The following is a 19,412-nucleotide window of genomic DNA, read 5'->3' on the forward strand; positions in this document are numbered from 1 at the left end:
CTAACACAAAAAAAAAACCAGCAAGGCAATTCCAACCTTCGGCTCTAGCCGCAATGTAGACTGGCCACCCGAAAACACCTGAACCTAACCAAAAACGAGCGAGAGAAGCGAGTGGGAAAAAAGAGAAAGACGGACCAAAGGACAGAGAAATCCAGCGAAGGAAAAGGGAAAGAGAGTAAGAGTGACCTAACTTCTTCAAAACGTTTAGCGCGAGCACGGCAACGGCCGATGCCGATGCCGAATGCGTGTGCAAAATAAAGCCAAAACTACTAACCAGCAAAGCAAACAGTGCAAGTACCGGTGACACTAGCGCTACCGTCGGGCGCCATTTGGTAACATCGTGCGATCTACGATCTTGAAGGTACTGGAGATAGTGTTTTTGGCGAGTCTCTATCGTTACAGATAAAGCGGTGGAATGCAAACTAATGGCGGGGCTGCTGGAATTGGTTGTTTGGAATACTCTGGACATCGCAGATCTACAACACATACTATCTTCTTCTTTATGGTCCAACAAGCTATAGAGGGTCAGTTCTGATGAGATTCGATTTAAGGCTTAGGTGTATTAGCAAGGCAAGTATTGAAGGTGTCTAACATCGTAGACTAAAAGATGCTGATACAAATAGAATTCCCCAATAGAATAAAGCAACTTATGTACCAATGAGCACAAAAATCGTATAGATAGTACATCAGTGTAATGTTGATGTCTTGGACATCTTGGATTTCATCCTGAGAGTTGAGTGTCACAGAGATTGCTAAGTTTTTTCTTTGTGGTTGGAAGATAGCTGTTGCACTGTCGATGGTTCTCGTCATATGAATCCGGAAGCAGGGGAACATATCCGTCATATCCCTTATCAAAGTCCAAGGCCTTATCAAGATCTCTGAACTCTTAAGATCTGAAGAAACTCTAATCTATAAGATCTATAAGAATCAAGACAAAGGGTAATATCCAAGGTATACGACATGAAGATGTCTCTTCAGGATCTCTGAAATCTTAAGACCCGAAGGATCTCTAGTCTATAAGATTAATAAAGCCTTAGATAACCGAAAGAAAGGTAATATCAAAGGTAGACAACATAAACATGGCGCTCTTTTCGTGAAAGTCAGAGATTCTCTGTTTGTGGGTTACAGAGCCTTTATAGAATGTCTCATACAAATACATCTCGTCTAATGCATATCTCAAAGCCTCCAAATATCTTAGCTAAGTCTCTTTCTGATGATCTGATCGAAGAGTATAATGTCTGTTGGTGATGTCACGATCGCATCCGAGCCCGGTAGGAGAGCCTCGACAAACCACGATAATGGTACCCGGTGCGCTGATACAGTGTTGAAACTTAGGACACACCCCCCCCCCCCCCCCCCCCCAGCAATCCAGAAAGGCGGTGCAGTACGCGGGCTTTTCTAAGTTAGGCCAGTTCTTTGCCGAGGGTATATGCCGGCGCGCTCAAAAACCACTCGCATCGTGGAATGGGCAGGAGCGGGCGGCGCGATGGTGTTCAATATCGGAGTTTTTGGGTTTTTGTTTTTATTTTTGTTCGGAAGCGGTGTGAGGGGGTGGTATGGGAGGGTGGCAGATGCGCACAGATTTGAATTTTAAATTTTTATCGTCCACCATACGAGCTTGCAGGCACACCATTATGGGGGTCGTCGGTGAAATATCACGCGAAAATAACAAAAATAAAAGACAAAGCAACTAAAACCACACCGCAGAAACATGGTTCGTTCATGTGTGTGATGATGTCCTTTGCGAAACGTTTTTTTTTTCCTTCGGGCCTTGCGCCCTCCCCACCTTCCCCGGGTACGGGGTGCCCCACATCTTGCAGCCCTCCTGCCCCGATCCGGTTCCATTGTTCATTCGGTTGGGATGGGTGGTGCATTGGGGGAGAGGTCTGCTGCCGGGGCGAAAATATTAATCTAAGTCAACCTTTTCGCCAGTCGCAAAATGGTGGCAAGAAATTGATGGCGAAGGTCTCCGAGGAAGACACCCGTATCTAGGGGGGAGCAGCCCAGCAGCGTTCGAAAACCGAACCAGCCGGTCCGGTGACGCCGCATGATGCCAAAAGGTGGCCGACGGGCGGAAACTCGTTCCTGCGGTATCGGACGGCCCTGCCATGCACGCACGGACCTGCTTGAGGGGGGGGGGGGGGGGGGGCGTGTAGGAGGTCACATCCACGGGAGTCGATGTCAAAGCTTATGACGAATAACAGTGAAAGCTAGTTTGGTGTGTACGTGTACGCGTCTAGGTCTAGGTTCCGGGCCGGAATGGTATGCGACAGGTGAAACAGCCAAACGCAAGGCGGAATAAAACGGGCCACCGCGCGTCAGCGAGCGTGTTGCGCTTTCTAGGGCTCCTCTTCTTCTAGGCCGGCAACCAGATTTCGCGCACACCGTGCGGATCTAACCTCAAAATTCTTCTGGAAAGCTGAGGAGTCGCCTGCGGAACAGGTTGCGGACCCGGTGGACACCAAAACCCGACGGGTCGGCCAGATACTTTAACTCGAAGTCACACTTTTTCGATGGGGGAGGGGAAGTGGTAGGAAGGGGGAGGGAGGAGGGGTGGGTTGTGAACCATCTTGAAATTGATCTGTCATTGCGCCAAGGCAAAGTGCTCGGAATCGGAAATTCAGCCGCTGGTTTGGACACACTTTGTCGCCAAAATGGAGAATCGCTATTCGAGGCTCGTTTGTCGAACAAGCATCATAAACCCACCCGCCCCCTCCCAATACCAACAACACTAGTTAGAGCGAGGAAAAGAAAACGCCTTAGATCGTTTGGTGGGGGCACTTTTGCGAATAAAACAAAAACCGTCGCGCGAAAACAAAACAACAGCAAAAAAGACAACAACGATCCCGAATGCCAAATTATTCATTCGCGCCCACACTGCGTCGACCTCGAGCGAATTAAAGAAAGACACCTAGTGAAACGGAGTGAGTGTGTACGAGAGAGAAAGAGAGAGAGAGAAAATGGCAAAATAAAAGAGGAACCCAATTAACAGCGAAACACACAACCAAACGACTCGATCGACTGTTAAGCGGCAGTTGATTGCAAAAGGGGGAATTGCGGGGAGGAAAGGGTGTGGGGGGGGGAGAGGGGGAGAAGCGAACGACGCGGAAAGGGCGAAATGGTTCGCACTAAGTGCCCGGGCCCGGAGAGCAATAATATATATATATATATATTAAAAAAAAACTCTCCATCGCTGGACGTTTTGGTTGAACCTCTTGCCAAATTTGGCCCGCCGCCGGCCCCACGTTTGGAGCTATCTCGCTCTGGCACGACCTTACGGCGACGGCGACGTACGCGTACACACGTGCTGACATTTCGCTGACCAGTGCGTTCCATTTTTTTTTTTGCAAGCTAGTTGCGGGTGTATGGGTGATCTTTGTACAACTTTTTTTTTTCGGTTGTTGTCTTGCTTTCGCCCCACGTTTTGTGGGCGAAGGGTTAAAGGAGCTGATGGAGATCCCGGAACCCCGGCGCGATGGGACCAGTATGGTGAAAGCGGTCACGGCCCGTGGGAATGGAGGAATGGTATGGACGCAGCGCACCTATCAACGGGCCGACGGGGATCTTGTGGAGCAAACAGATACCAAGACGCACCGGATTGTGCTATAATCCATCTAGCTGCTCGAACGCAAAACGGTACGCGAGCCACATACACTTGCTAGTGCAGGGGTCGTACGGTCTAACGGAGTTGCATCACGATCATGATAAAAAAAATGTCACAACTTCTCCTCTTCGGTCTCTCATCTTGAGTGAATAATCTCAAGGAAGTGGTGTTGATTTGCATGAAAATGGCAGCCATTGATTTGACATATATTTACCATGTAGTCTTCAAGGGTATTTAACCGATAGTGGGACAGATCATACTCTAAGTTAGAAAGCTTAAGCTTTTAGCCTGTATCTGACAAATAATCCAGTTACCGGGCTGTATCATTCTGTACAGATTCGTAAAGGACACACCATTTTGACATAAAGAATGACACAAGATATCATTTTAGGGTCGGCCAGTAGTAGAGGAACACGATTTACATAAAATTCGATCCAACATCTTTGCTATGTGAGATGCAAGAACGTAGAATATCTGATATTGATATTAGAACTCATATTGTCTAAGAACCACTGCAGAAGTAGCTCACTGTTCCGGTTTGAGCTCACTGCCGTGGTTTAGAAAGGGTAGATCTAATTGAAATTTTCATCTAGTGCTTAGAATTGATAGCTTCTTCTAGCTTGTGGCTGTCTAGTTCTCCTAGGTATAAAATAGGTGAGATCTAATAGAGATTTTTATCTTGGCAGAGCTGGCATTTTAGCTCAACACCTTGAAACTGTTTATTTCTTCGACCGACTGTAAAGGAGATGTAGAAGCAAGAGGTCATTGAAACTTTAAATATCGCTTCTAAACAGGTTTAAACTACACAAGCGACGGTGTGAAATAACCGCGAAAACCCCTGCACAGCGAGCATGCATTATGTATGAGAGACAATTCGCAGACGCTAATGCAGGGCATTAGATCTGTGTGTGAGCACCGTACCACGCGGTTTCGGATGACAGGCTGGGCCCCGGGCAAGGTGCGCTACGGTTGATTGAGTGGGGCTCGATTGAATCATGTCGATGTCGGGGCAGCAGGGACCGGGTAGCGAATCCGGCTTCCGTTGATGATGACGACACGCGGCACGGGTAAAGCGGGTAAACATACGCCACCCGACCACCGGCCGGTCCCGTGGCCGGTAAGGGTGTGTGCTGGTGTGTTTGTGTCGGTGGGACCAGCAGAAGGGAAGCGTTTCCAACTAAACCACTGAGGGTCAGGAAGGGAACCCCCCGAAAAAAAGGGTACATACACACACGCACACAAAATCTGATCACCGAACCGGTGAAGTTCGCACCAAAAAAAAAGAAAAAGGCGCACGAATTTATGCGTTTGTGTAAGTGATTGGCCTTTTTGGAACATCACCGTCGATATATTTGCCATTCTCTCCCACTCGCGCTCTCGCTCTCTCCCTCTCTCTTGCGTGCAGCACAACAAAAAAAAAACAAGAAGCACGATTACATTTAATGGAAAGGGAGACCTTCGTTCGCGAGTTGACGGAACGAACGTGCTGTAAAAATTATTGAGATCCCTCCCGAAAGTAAAATAAATCGCAAACTGAACAAATCACAACGTGTCGGCGTTTGGTTGTTGCTGCTGTTGCGTTTTTCGGCACCCACCACTCACTAGCACTCACGGCACGCACCCAATCCGCGCGGAATCGGAAGAACGGGTTGGGGTAACCGAGGGACCCCAAGGTTATCTAAGCAAGTCGCCGTTTTTTTTTCTCTTTTCGTTAGAAGCAGCAGAACTCTTGATACGCCAAAGGGCAAGGAACGGTTTGGTACAGCGCACATAACAAAAAAGCTGTCAGTTCTATCACAACGCAAAACGAGCGCCGATAGCAATCGGGTAATAAAAGCACCAGCAGGAAGCACACCACTTACCTGTGCGAAAAGTTCGCATTACTTCACGTTAAAGGGATCGAACCCGTGTGCCCCCCCGGAGTTGACTTAGCGAGTGCGAGGTGCGCTTGTTTGACAGGACAGCAGAGCGGACGCGGACGTTTGCCATTTTCTTTGCCTTTTTTTGTTGTTGTGTGCTTGTTACGCTGCCTCCTGCATGTGTATGTAGTTGCGCATTCATACAACATCGCCTTGCCACCTTTTTTTGCCTCGTACTGCTACGTCTGATAGACCACATGGGAAAACTGGGATGATGTAAAGGGAATATACGTGCGTGGGAGATAATGAGTTGCTGGGGCGGGTTGCTCGCAAAGGCAGAGAAGGTCCAGTTGAAGACGCGCCAGATAGAGAGGGAGAGATAGCGCGACATACAGACGGGATAAGGTACCATTGAGTGGTGGTGTGTTGGTTTAGGATTCAGACCGTAGGGAGCAACCGCTTGCACATTACACCGATGGAGCCGCCAAGTGTGCGTGGGATGTGGTTAGGTGTCAGTTGGTGCGAGTGCCACTGCTGGTTGGAATTATTACGCACTATCGCGCCTCGCCACGTCCCGCGTCCCGCTTCACACCGAAACCCTTCCGGATGACCTTCCGCGGGATGGAACTCGCGGGGAAGATTTTTTCGCAAATAGCTGATTCACGGAACAGCTGTTACGCGGTGAGTGCCACCGATTCCTGGCCTGACGACGCGTATGCGTGGAATGGGGTTTCTGAGTGTGTGGAGCAATACATCTCCGACTGTTTCTTTATTTGTATATAAGCTCTCACTCTCTCTTTCTCTCTCTCGTTTGCGTTATCAGTGACGATTTGACGATGGCACGTTGTAATGCAGAGCTCGTTACTCGTGCACGGCAGAGACGGACACAGCGATGCGTAGATGGTGTCGTGGTGTCGCGCACTTGCCAGTGGCATACCGTCCGCTGTACAGCTGCGAACACTCCGAAACGGTGGCACTCACGCCGCGAATCGGTGGGAAGGGGAGCCAGATGAGTGACCGAAAATGCTCGCACGGTTACAGCACGCGCACGTACGGCAGAGTGTCGGTAACGCTTTTGGGGACATGTGTCTCGACACCCGGAACGGTGTGCGTTCGGTACCGGCCGTCTGGCCGATTCGGCGTCGGGAAAATCGAGAAAATCGAGCGCAGAACCGAAACGACTGCATCCCGCTGCTGCCACACCAAATGCTAACAACAACGAAAAAAAAAACTTCAATACGTGTACGTAACTATGTTAAATGCCATGACCTTGGAATGCATCTCATCGTTCGTTTTGTGCTGTGTGGATGTTCTTTTTTTTTTTTAAAGGAGAGTGGAGGAGTTTTAATATTTGCAGTCGAATGCTGCGCATTGGTATCTTCCGGTTCTGGTGTTACGGTGGTAGGGTTGATTGATAGCCGCGGATGCACCCGCTATGTAGTGAGGCGGAAAATTGCGGCAAGCATTTAAAACCATAAACACACAGCCTCTGCCACATTATGCCATTGCCGGCGTGCCCGGGTTTTATTGCCGTACTGCTGAGATAAGAGTCATTGGACGTGCAGGGGTTTTCAACTGACATATTACACTTCTCTTCTTGTTGAAATAATTTCAGAATATTGTAAAGTTTGTCAAATTACTCAACTTACTAGCTAAGCAATTATTGACACCATAGGTTCCTGCTTTTCCAACCAATGCCTTCACTTTCACGAACATTCTAATCATTGGAAAATTCAGGAAAAATATGAAATTAATCTTGCTTTTACTTTGTGTTCTTACATTTATTCCAATCTAGAGAACTCTAGATGAGTCTGGAGATCTCCAGATCTTGAATAGTCAAGAGTCCTAGAGTTCAAGTACTCCACTCTGATGATTAAGGTGGAAGTGGCTGTGGTAGAAAAGACTGATACTGTATCTACTCCGGACGAACTTTCTGGCTAAACAGTCAACTTGCTACGTCAAGTAGCAAGGAACAAGAGAGAAACTGTCTGAGCCCTGAAAGAATCTCTGGAGGAATCATTAAGGATTGTCGTAGACATAATTGTCTTGCATCCTTAAAATGTAAAGTTACAAACAGGCTGTAAAGCAGCCTCAAAGCCTTGATAAACTAACTGAAAAAAAGACTTTCGTAAAGTTTGTCTTGAAGTTTGTATAAAAATGGCCAAGAATTAATAATTTCACATCCGAATTCCAATGTCGTCACTTATCGAAGTCACAAACACTTGGAGACCTGCAATGTCTACGTTTCTCAATAGAGTTCTCTGTTTAGCGCATCTGATAAGGGGTAGCCAACTGCAGGAGGAACCAATCAAGCCTTTGGACACCTTTTAAACGTGGAGTCTATCCAGAATTACGTCAGGGTGCTTGCCAATGTATGAAAACCCAAATATCTGAAGGTATCTTAGACCCCAGGGAGAGCCTTGTTTAGCAGATGCAAGTTAATCTGTTTAACGTAGAACCTTAAAATTCTACTATCTCTCAAAAGTCACTACCAGATATCCATTCGCTTAGATAGTTCCAACAATCGACAACAATGATTGGATGATTGTATAATAGGATTTAGCAACTCAAATCTGACTTCAGATGTGTGTCTGGAGATCTTTACCACATTAGACATGTCTAAGCAGCACGGTGTGTGAGATAGCTCATTATGCTTCAGTGATGTCTAGTAGTGGACATCTTCTTGCTGTATAATTCATACCACCTCGGGGAATATATGCAGCTCATTGAAGCCTTCTGAAGGCTACAGTGTGTGTGTAAACGACAGTATAGAAGTTATATTTAGCTAAAACAATCAGTGAAAACGTGGAGTACAACTTGATTGAAACGAATGCGAAAAGGCGCACTCAATGTTCCGCAGGCAGCTAGTGTCCCAATCAATACGTGCAGCCGATGTACAGCAGCAATCGATAATGCAGCCCTACTATCAATGCGCATTCGGAACACACACAAACACACAGAGAAGTACACAATCAACCACGGAGCATGGCCCGGTGCCAGAGCCCTCCCTGAAGGCCGACGGTGCAAAGCGGAAGGATTCAAAGCATAATTATGCACCCGCTGGTCCCACGGCAGTGCGCTAGCAACAACAAAAACAACAATCAGGTAGTTCGCAACATACACCACCCTCCCTTCGGTTCGCTTTCCGCGCTTCCATCACCAATTCTGCAAACCATTTCCATCACCGGGGAGGGGTGTGCAGGGTCCCAGGGAAATGGGGTCGTCTCTCTGTGTGGGTGTGTTTTTTTTTCGGCGGAAACCGTCGTTGCGCAATTGTAAGTGAATGTCAAAATCAGTGACTGTTCGATTATCACCTTTTCAAACTTGAATTCTATCCGAGGCCTCCCGTTCCCCTTCCCACCAACGCCCCCCTCGGTATGTGTTCCAGGCGTTCCACGCGGAAAATGCCCGAGCCACTTGACGTCTTCCGACTGCCGGCCAGCACCACCCCATCCAAAGCGCAATGGACACGCAGCGACACCACGGATTCGCATCAATTCGGTATCCTCCGGCCGGCGTGTATCGCGAACGTGTGGCTTCCCTTCCGGTTCGCGTTTCGGGTTTGGGCAAAAAACGGCTTACTTGATTGCATCCGGCAATTCACGGTGCGGGGGGAGGTTTGCCGCGCAACACCCGGGGTGTTGGATGTTCACGCCAGGAAAATTGATAGACAATAGAAATTAGATATCGTCACGTGTTCATTTATGGCGGAATGAACGATGTGTCTGTTCGCGTTGATGTGCTTCCTTGGAGGGGGGGTTTTTTTTTCGGGCAGGGTACGGCGGTGTCCAGGTGCATAATTTAACTTTGTGCCGTTTACCCCCCGCCCCTGCTGTGCGGGGGGTTCGCAGCGAAAAGTGAATGAAACAATAAAGTGAACAGCGAAGGAAAGGAGAAAAAAAGGTACAGAACGAAATAGACATGAAGGTGATAAAAGCATAAAAGGGCCCACAATCAACATGCATCAGCACACTTGACTCGTATCACTCGCCCGGTACCCGGCAAAGGTTAGCGTTGATGTGTGGAAAGCAAACGTAACATAATCATTAGAAACAAGCCAACCCAAGAAGACAACTCGAACATTTTAGGCGGGGGTGGGCCGGTTGGGTGATCGCGTAAGCAACGAACAACAGGAAGAAAAATCGGCAAAAACATTTAAATGGCTTTTCCGACGCTTCCCCTACGATGGACGGCCTTTTCCGGCGGGTTGGATCTTTGGACTGCCTTGACACACACACACACACACCTGGGAGAAGTGTGCAAATTTTTGACAGTCAGGTGCCACTCGATGCCACACTATCCAGCCGGAGTCAACCACGCGCCCGGTTGCGATCGACACAGGTGAGGAACTTCATGGGAGAAAATGCCATTTCCCATCACGATTGTTTTTGTTGCTGTGTTCTTGCAAACGCATTTGAGGCATTTGTCCTGTCTTTTGCCTTCTTCCCACACCTCCCTCCCCGCCCCCCCAAAGAAAACACATTGGATGTCGTCTGGGAATTTGTTTTTAATTTTGCGTCCATTTCGTTGTATGTTTGCAGCCAACCTCGATGACAGGGGCCGGAATTATACATTCCGGCATGTCAACGTGGCACGGGTGGCCGAGTTTTGCCGTGAAAGGAGGGGGTTTGCGTTTGACGAGCGGAAGGATGAAACCCCCAACTCCCCCCCCACCCGGAAGGGGGATGTTTCTTGGAAGTATGGTAGCACCCACAGACACACACAGAGGGAACACACAAAAAAAAAACCCCACCAACTTCAGCACAGACACCCCGAGGCTTGAGGCATCAATGGGCACACAGGCCGTGGTCCGGTCCTTTGATTGGAGTGTTTAATCAATACGTCGCGAAATGAGTTTTGATTGAAAAATTACTTAAAATTTCCATTTCGAGCGCCTGTGCGCAAGGTGTGTTTGGAGCGCCGGCAGTGACTGCCGTTCGTGATGGGGCTGATGGATGCGCTTTCTGGTGCGGGCATTTGCAATCCTTCCAAACGCTCGAAGTGTTTCGTTTGATTGCGGGATGTTTTTTAAAGGTTTGATGTTTTACTGTCACGATGTGGGTGTGGGGGCGGGTGCTATCCGGAGGGTGCCGGAGTTTTATTGTCTGCCAGCAAACAACGGACGATGCCTGCACACAATGCCGATACTCTGAAGAACAAGGCTTGACAGTTGTCTAAGGCTTATTGCAGAAAATTCTGGCAAATGTTTTAACATTTGTTTGGAGGATTTTAAGATCCATTAGGATATTTCAATGTCTCCAAATATTATATAACCTACTTTGAATATTCTCTCCAAAGAAACTTTCTAGAATCAGGTATTCTTCTCAGGAAATGAGACGTCAACTTGATAATGTATATTGCATCTCACAGCCAAAAAAAATACAGTGAGTGACTTCAAAATTGACAGATCTACAGACTTCTCAGAGATGTCTTGAATTGTTTGAGAGAATTCTGAAGAGTTTTAACAATTTTGGAGAGGATTACAAGGCCCGCTAAGATATTTGAATGCCTCCAATGGTCTGTAACACTTCCTATAATCAGGAATTTCGCTTAGGAAATGAGACGTCTACCTGAGGATGTGTACTTTACTAATATAGTAGGACAACATAAGACACACTAGAGTCATTATCTCGTACTGAACAAATGTCCGATCTTCTAGATCTTCCAAACTATTAACGGCAATCCTAACGTTTAGACAGAGTCTCAACCAACTCAAGCGTAGAGAAATATTCGAAGAATAGGACTTGACAGATGTCTAACCTTTATTGGCGAAAGCTCTGGAACTCTCCAGAGCTCTCTTAACTATTGTAGAGGGTACTTAAAGTTCCACTAAGATTTTACAATGTCACTATTATTCTGTAAAGTACTTTCAATATCATCTCCTATATATTCTTCAGTATCAAAACACTTGCTGGAATGTGGTATTTTACTCAAGGAAAGTTACTTCAACTTAATGTTCTAACTGGCATCTAACTTCTAACAACTTTCTGCCAAAAAGTACAGTGAGTGACTTCAATAATGAATGCCCCAATCCATCGGTATATAGCTCTCCATCTCTATCCACCAACAGTTTCTACAGTCTGCGAGTAATATATCAAGACATCATAAGGCACATTAGAGTCTTCACCGACTCCTACTACGTACGATCTTCTTGATCTTCGCACCTGTCAACGGCAAGTCGATCCTTTAGCCATAACCGCACCCACTTACAGCGTACAGATAAAACGCAGAGCAACACCCGATTGCTCGATTGTTTGTTACGTTATTAACTCGAAGCCATTACCGGACGGGGCCATTCATTTCCTTTCTCACCACCTTCCGCTTGTGCTTGCTGCAATGGCGCTGGGTGCGGGCGGGAAAATTGATATCATTAGTGAAAATTAATGCCCATCCGGTTTTGATTGATTCTTTGGCGCTACACGCTCGCAAACTGCTCGCACCCGTAACTGTTGCTGTTTGCCGCTAGTAAAAGAAGCGCCAGTTGTTGTTTGAGGAGTCGAGTTTGTTGAACCAATTATACCTCGGCCCGGTGGGTGTGGATGCGTAAAACATCCAAACGGTCTGCCTTTTGCTCATTTATTTCAGATCGACCGATGTCTCATACACACGGATGTGTGGCTGCCAAACAATGGAATACGATTGTGCAGCGCCACGAAGGTATGCAACCAGCACGACACAGACGGTGACGGTCGAAACCGGACGACGAGGTGCAGGACCGGCACATCTAATCGCTTTTCGGTAAGGGAAACCGGTCCCTTTCGGGGTTGCACCCCCCCAGGTGCGCATCCTTCCGAAAGACGAGTGCCAGGAGCTGGGTTTGTCAGGTTGGAATGTAATCATCACTCGTGTACCCGTTGCGCCAAGGGGTTGTCGTGTGTTTTCCAGGGAAATCCATCGATTTCCACCACACGCAGTGAGAGTGGGTGAGCCTAATTTCGCAAGGTTTACCCTTTTCGCTGTGTAATCGAAGGATAACAGGATTGCAAGATTGATTGATGCTCGGGTTTGAATTTGCGAGCTAATTGCTTATTTATAATGCGATCATCGTTTGGGCGGTTTTTGCCATTGCAGACTGCCCGAAAGCGGATACGTCCCTCTTTATTGTCTGGTGTGCTTGGGTGCGAACGTCCGTTACCCGGTGGACGGGGAAAGAATAAGGGGCCGTATCCTTAATTTTTGCATACGGTAGGCTTGAACTGCACGATGCGTTTTGTATCTTTTCTCGAGCGAAGATACGCCAACGCAAGGGTACGGGAGCAAGCGCATGCACCGTCCCTGAATCACGGACGTGTATGAAGTATTCGGACAGATAGCGTGGCCTGGAGCGTAACTGTTTGGCCGGGCTGAGAGGCGGGATGAGTTGAAATGTTCCAATTGTGATTTGATATGATAATATCGGTCCGTATCGTAAGTCTGACGAAAGTAGAAATAATCCGATTTCAGCTACTAATAGCATATTTGCAGTAGACAAAAATGTCCATACCTCGCATAGATTTGCATAGGCTGCATTTGGTATGTGAATTGCATATATTTAGGCGTTTGGTAGACAATGTGGAGCTAAATCTCAATAATATTGCAAGAAGATTGTCTGGTCTTGGTCTGGTTTGGTTTTGGTACCTTACAAAACGAGACAGTTGAGTTATCTGCTACGCTGAATAAAGAAAAATTGTAATTACTTTAAATCTATGAGCATAACACGAGGAGTATAGTTTAAAGTAATATGTTAGGCCACAATAAACCCTTCAACTAGAACAAACACTTTAAAATATATGCTAGGAATTCTCGTATAATTAAAATGAAAGAGTGTTTAAAAGACAAGAAATTCAAGGAGTTCTGAGGAATTATCAAAATAGACGAGATACCTTGAGTGATGACTACCTTTTGAGGTGCCAATAGGACCAATGAGATATCCTAACTTCGCTGAAGAAGCATTACCTAATTTTTCCTATAGGCTTTGAAAGAATAAATGTCCATGAGGATGATCTTTCCTTTCCCCAGCACCAAATAACAGGATGTATCTTTGTCTAAAAAAGCGTCAAAGAGAAATGTTTGTGTTTTTTCCTCACATAACGAGACGATGAAAGCCTCTACTACGCTGAGCAGGGAACAGTTTTACTTATATTTGACGCTATGTCAGTAAAACTCAGAATGTAGATTACAATAATATTTATTACCTAGAACAAAAACTTCAAAAGATGTTCTAGGAATTCTCAAATAATTAAGGTAAAAGAGTGTTTGAAAGACAAGAAATTCAAGGAGTTCTGAGGAATTATCGACATAGACGAGATGCTGATAACTTTGAGTGATTTTATTCTAGGAATTTGATATTCTAAGAATTCTCATATAGTTAAGATAAAAGAGTGTTTCAAAGACAAGAAATTCAAGGGATTCTTAGGAATTATCAACATAGACGAGATGCTGATAACTTTGAGCAATCTTGGTGCTGATCTTGCGATATCGCAACTTCGTTCTCGTGCTGTACATTGCTCAATTATTCTTAAGAGCCTGGCGAGAATGAATAAGAGCCAGCACGGTCTCTCCTTCCACCAGAACCAAATCAAAGGATGTAACATGAGGAGCGAAAGGCTAACGCACGCATTAAAGCAATCGAAATTGGAGCGCCGCTCGCCTGCGCCATCTCACACATCTGTTTACTAATCGCACTCGCAATCCGGCCCGGTAACTGACCGTGGTTGCGATTACAAACTGGGAAATGCCCTTGCGGTCGGTAGATTGTATCGGCATGCTGCTTACCGTTTCGCAGTAATCGCAGTGCATAAACTCTGATAACACATGGTGGAAGCGCTCTATGTAGGGTTATGAAACTTACCACACACACACAGGGGGTGCGTTCGCTGAGTACAGGCGGCAGGTGTGCTTTTTTTTTCTAGCAGCCAACTAACCGAACCGTCCGGAATCCTGACTGGGGCGGGAGAGTTCCGGGACGGTGTTGTCCGCAAACCGCACACCGCATCGTACTGCCTCGGTTGATTGTTGCTTAGTTTGATTGTAGCTCGTGCGGCCGTACCGCGTACGCATCTATCGGTTTATTGTAACAGTCACACGGCGCTGCCCCACCGGGCATTTGCATAACGGACGGCAAACGGAAATAATAGTTTGGATAAACCCGATGCACACACAATTCACACACACCCGCGCGGATTCGACGGTCGGCACTGGGGTCCTCTCGGGTGCTCGTCTCGTCAAAATTCGTTACAAAACGTCAGCCGCCATTATCGATTCGGCAGGTCGACATGTATCATAGAGAGAGGTTTTTTTTTTGGTGTCTTTTCGTTAGTTTTAGTAGGTGATGCGGCAAAAATGGGCGGGGGGACGCTTAGTCTGATATGTGTCCCGCTTCGCGTAAGGAGACGGGTGAAGCGTCCTGTCCTACAGGCAGGCAGTTTGTACACGCTACTACGGCTGTACATGGTTAAATAAATCTCTTGCCTTCTAACTACGTTTTAAAGAGCAATCACAACCCTGCGGCCCCTGGGATCGCGCGGGATCCTCGCACCGAGTACTGCTGCAACGTTCTTCGGGTTTACAGTTGCGTGTCCATTGCTCCAACTACGGTTACTTTGTACTTTCGAAACGCTACGAACCATTTACAGTGATTGGGTGGTTGTGTTTTTTTTTTACTTCTCTCCACTTGGTGGCCGTGTTTTATGTGTTTTTTTTTTCTTCTTCTAGTGCTTACCGCGAGGGGTAGAACACACCGGGGGGTAGTGGTGCGTTTGATACAGGGTGGCGATATATGCGATAGATCTAGATGTAGGCAAGGCATACATCGTTGCCTGATTACTAATTTATGCACAGTTCTTGTCGATGAGATGGGATGGCTAGCAGGTCTGCTGTCGGAGCGACCGCTACCGTAATGTACACACCGTATATATGTCGTCGCCGATATCACCTCTATCTCCTGCCCATAACTCTATCATACCGAAGCAGGTCATAATGCAATATTGTCGCGAGCCTATACGCTCCATTATTGTATCACACAACCTATCCGCATATCTTGTATATATATATGTAAGTTTACGTTTGTATATATATATATATAAATGTAAAGGTAAAGCTACGCATATGTATAAACGTTCGAATGGAAGCATATGTTCAATGTATATAACAGCGTGTATGTGAATACATACAGACACCGACGCCGACAACCGGGCAAATCTCATATGCGGCAGAAGCTTTTCTCGTAATGCGAATGCGGAAAGACTATCAGTACGGTACGGATTATGATAATAATGCTGTTGCAGGTGTAGCCACCGATAGGCAGCCGCTGCACCAGCAGGTCGATATGTCCCTTATTGCTTATTTATCGTATATAGAAAGATAGATTTGGACGTTTTCGAGTGTTCCCGTATTCCAGCGAGTTTAGCGCCAAATGCATACACATAGCACACGCATCGTCCTCGTCGACCACACCGGGACAACAGTCCGACTCCCTCTGTTCTTCCCGGGTTCCCCGCACAAAGGGTTGATTGTTGATCGGTCGTCAAAGATTGACACAACCTTTGCCCACTTCCTGATATGAGGCATTTCCGATAGGACATTCCACCCACATGGTGCTCTTGGAAGGGAGGGGGGTGGTTATCACCACACGTACCTGCGTAATGATTCCACCTTGCGAAAGTCGAGCGGCGCGTCGACCTCCCCGTTGATCTGCGGGTACCCATTCGGCGTTGGATAGCGGCTCGCGTACAGTGGAAGTGCCGGTGAGGAAGCCATGCTGAACAAGTCCGTTGCTGCTGCGGTGCGGTTGGAGCTGTACGTCCAGTTGGCCGGCGGTTTGGGGAGAGAAGAGAAGAGTGGAAAAAAAAAGATAATTGAGCAAAAACCGAATAAGAATGGCTGGCTGATGGAGATGTTTCCCGATGCTTTGTTTCCGCTGCTCCGGCAGGTATCGCTCGCACGCGTTACAAGAACACACAAAACCGGCCCAGAATGGGAGCTCTCCGGCGGGGGTGGGGAGGGAAGCACTACACCGTTTCGGGTTGAATGAGGCGGGTGGAAAAGAAGTCAAGATTCAAATTAGCGCCCCCGACTGGTAGGCGGAAGCGCACCGGAAGCGAACCGGAAGCTGAAGCTTAATTCGGGCGGGATTGATTCTTTTTGTGGCGAGGGGAGTGCTAATACCGCTGGAGCAGTGTGGAGTTCTGGCCGGTCTGGAAGAGATCACCGGACAGCTCTCGCCAGCTGCATCCATCCAAGCTACCTTCCGCCCAGCCCAGCCCGCTCCGGGCCGCGGGAAGGTGGCCGGGCACTTTTCTTTTATCAGAGATACCGCCAGCACGGGGTGCCTATTAGCACCAGCAGCAGGCGGACCGAGGTACTTACACAAGATGGCGAGTGCGCTGGCATCCGAGCGTCGTGTAAGAGTTCAAAAACCAATTACGAATTGTTTGGCTCATAAATACGTAGATATTGCTTATCGAGCTACGTTGAACAAAGCATATTGCGGATCGCGCTAGCGGAGGTAAGCTTAGCAACTTTCGTGTAAGAGCGTCCATCATTAAGAAGATGGTAAAACTACTTTAGGCGATTCGTTAGATTCGCGGTCGCTGTACAACTACTGCTATGACAAAAACGTGGTATTTCACGGGTATGCGTTGAGCTTGTCGAACGCGCACTAAGGTTAAGGAACGCACGAAACTATCACCGAACCACCGGGAACAGGGAACGCAAGATATGGCGTATTCTAACGACGTCTATTAACCTCCACTCCTACCACCGTAACGCGCGTTATTCAGTGTTTCACACTATCGGGGGAGGAAGCATAAAGCAAACTACGAAACGCGGCAACGTTTACATTCGACGGAACGCGTGCCTTCTGCCCCCTTTCATCCGGACCTTGGTCAACCATCGGCGCCGGGACACGGTGGTATCGGTACGATCGGGACCGATTGGCGGCCGATCGCAACCTGCCGTGGGACGCCTCATCCTGACGCCGGTTGACCGGTCCAGATGCAGGGTGTTTGATTGTGTGGTGCTGGCGTTACTGATGCTCCTGCTGCTTGGTTGATTGATAAAGCGAGCAGGATAAAGTTTGATTGTTGAGATAGCCTGAAAATAGTGAAACTGGGTGAGATCTTGTCGGTAAGCCGCGTGGTAGAGCATTTATGAAGAAATCGGTAAGTGGTGTAGAATTTTTGGGCCAGAATTACTATTCCAGACCTTCACGTTAGTCAAAAATGCAATGTGATCTTTGTGTTGGGAGTCTATTTGGGAGTTCTGTTGAGTTATTAGAGCCTCTAGCGAAGTATTTTTAGGAACACTGATAGTTAAATGAATATCTCCATTAATTCTTTTTGAGTATTCTTAATGTTTGAAGTCGATTGGGGAGCTCTCTTTAGTTATTAGAGCTACTAACGAAGTGTTCATAGGATCGCTGATAGTTAAATGAGTATCTCCATGACTTCTTGTTGAGTATTCCTAATGTTTGCAATGTTTTGGAGAGCTCTCTTGAGGTACCAGAGTCTCTAGTGAAGTATTTTTAGGATCACTGATAGTTAAATGAATATCTCCATGAATTCTTGCTGGGTATTCTTGATGTTTGCTATCTGAAGAATAGCTCTGTTGAGTTAATAGAGTCTCTAACATAGTATTATTAGGATCACTGATAGTCAAATGAATATCTCCATGACTTCTTGTTGGGTATTCTTTTTGTTTTCAGTCTATTGGGTAGCTACCTGAAGTTACCAGAGTCTCTAGCAAAGAATTCAAAGGATCACTGATAGTTAAATGAATGTCTCCATGAATTCCAGTACTCTTTAAGTACTGATCACCGTATATGCTAACTCCTCTAGAAGAAATGATCTTTCATCTTCCAGGATTTCACAAAAGACTTTTATCCGAGCCTGATGTGAAGCTGATGTTCTAGAACTCCGAGGCGCTACTAGCAGAGCAACTTCAATATTATCGGAGGCATTATTTGATGTCCATCAGATGCGTATAAGTCACATCATGTACATTCAATCCATAAATCCTCACAATTAATTCCCCTCCAACGGTAGCTGTACATGTACATATCGCAACCAGCAAAGGATCTACCGTGTACATCCCAGTGGAACTACATGCAGTTATGCCGCTGTGCCATCGAGAACGCCGCACAAATCTTTCGTACATCACCGGGAAGGAGTTTCTTTGTTCCGAATTGCACGGAAAGGTTCAAGCGTCTATGTTTTCCTTGTTGGCAAACGTGTCCGGGCCGCACTGTACGAGCAGCGTACAAACACAACGCACTGGCCGTACCGGAAAATGCATTTTTGATCTATATACGGCATATTTATTGCATTTCGCTACACATTCGCTATGTACCGATGCGTCGTTATGTGGTGCTGCGTGTCGTTACCGCACCAGCGAGGAAATGATTTTCGGTAATCCGTAGTAAATAGCAAGATCCCGGTACGTGGTTAAATATATTTCTAACCGCCACATAACGATGGTAACTGCTTGGCAGCTTACTATGTTTTACATACTACCCACGAGCGGAATGTAATGTGCGCGACATTAAACACCCACGCCGGTATCCCACCGCCCACCCCCCTCCAAACGCGCCTGGTTGGCCGGATATATGCGTGCGAAAGGAAAATGGACAAAGAGCCGAAGCTAATGGAGCCAAACTTCCCCTCCACCAACCCCCTCCCTGAAACACCCACGAGAACTGCACACGGAAGTCGTGCGCCGCAGCGGAAACGCAAACCTTTTCCGCCACTGCAGTGCGCGGGAAGGGATAAAAATAGAAACAATCTTCGGTTTGATCGGTGTTGTTACAATGCCCTGCCACTTCCAACAGTTCCGGCCACTGTTGCAATGGCGCTTAATTATTGGGGATGGTGTGTGTATGTGTTTTTTTTTTTGTGTATGTTGCTTTTATTCAATTACAATTGCTGATGGTTTTTAGGTACGAGAAAGCACATAAAAGCGACTCTCGGTAGCAG

The 19,412-nt window shown here is 47.0% G+C and overlaps 1 protein-coding gene across 1 annotated transcript in view; it reads right to left on the minus strand.

The window, feature by feature from the left end:
* Window positions 1–19,412, minus strand: part of LOC128719668 (uncharacterized) — a 73,902-nt gene that overhangs the window by 43,009 nt on the left and 11,481 nt on the right. Inside the window, exon 2 of the mRNA XM_053813332.1 lies at window positions 16,079–16,237. Within this exon, the coding sequence (XP_053669307.1) occupies window positions 16,079–16,200 (122 nt within the window). The 5' untranslated portion in view covers window positions 16,201–16,237. The remainder of the gene's footprint in view (window positions 1–16,078; window positions 16,238–19,412) is intronic.

Source organism: Anopheles marshallii, chromosome X (genome assembly GCF_943734725.1).
Source record: "Anopheles marshallii chromosome X, idAnoMarsDA_429_01, whole genome shotgun sequence".
In the NCBI taxonomy this organism is placed as follows: Eukaryota; Metazoa; Arthropoda; class Insecta; order Diptera; family Culicidae; genus Anopheles; species Anopheles marshallii.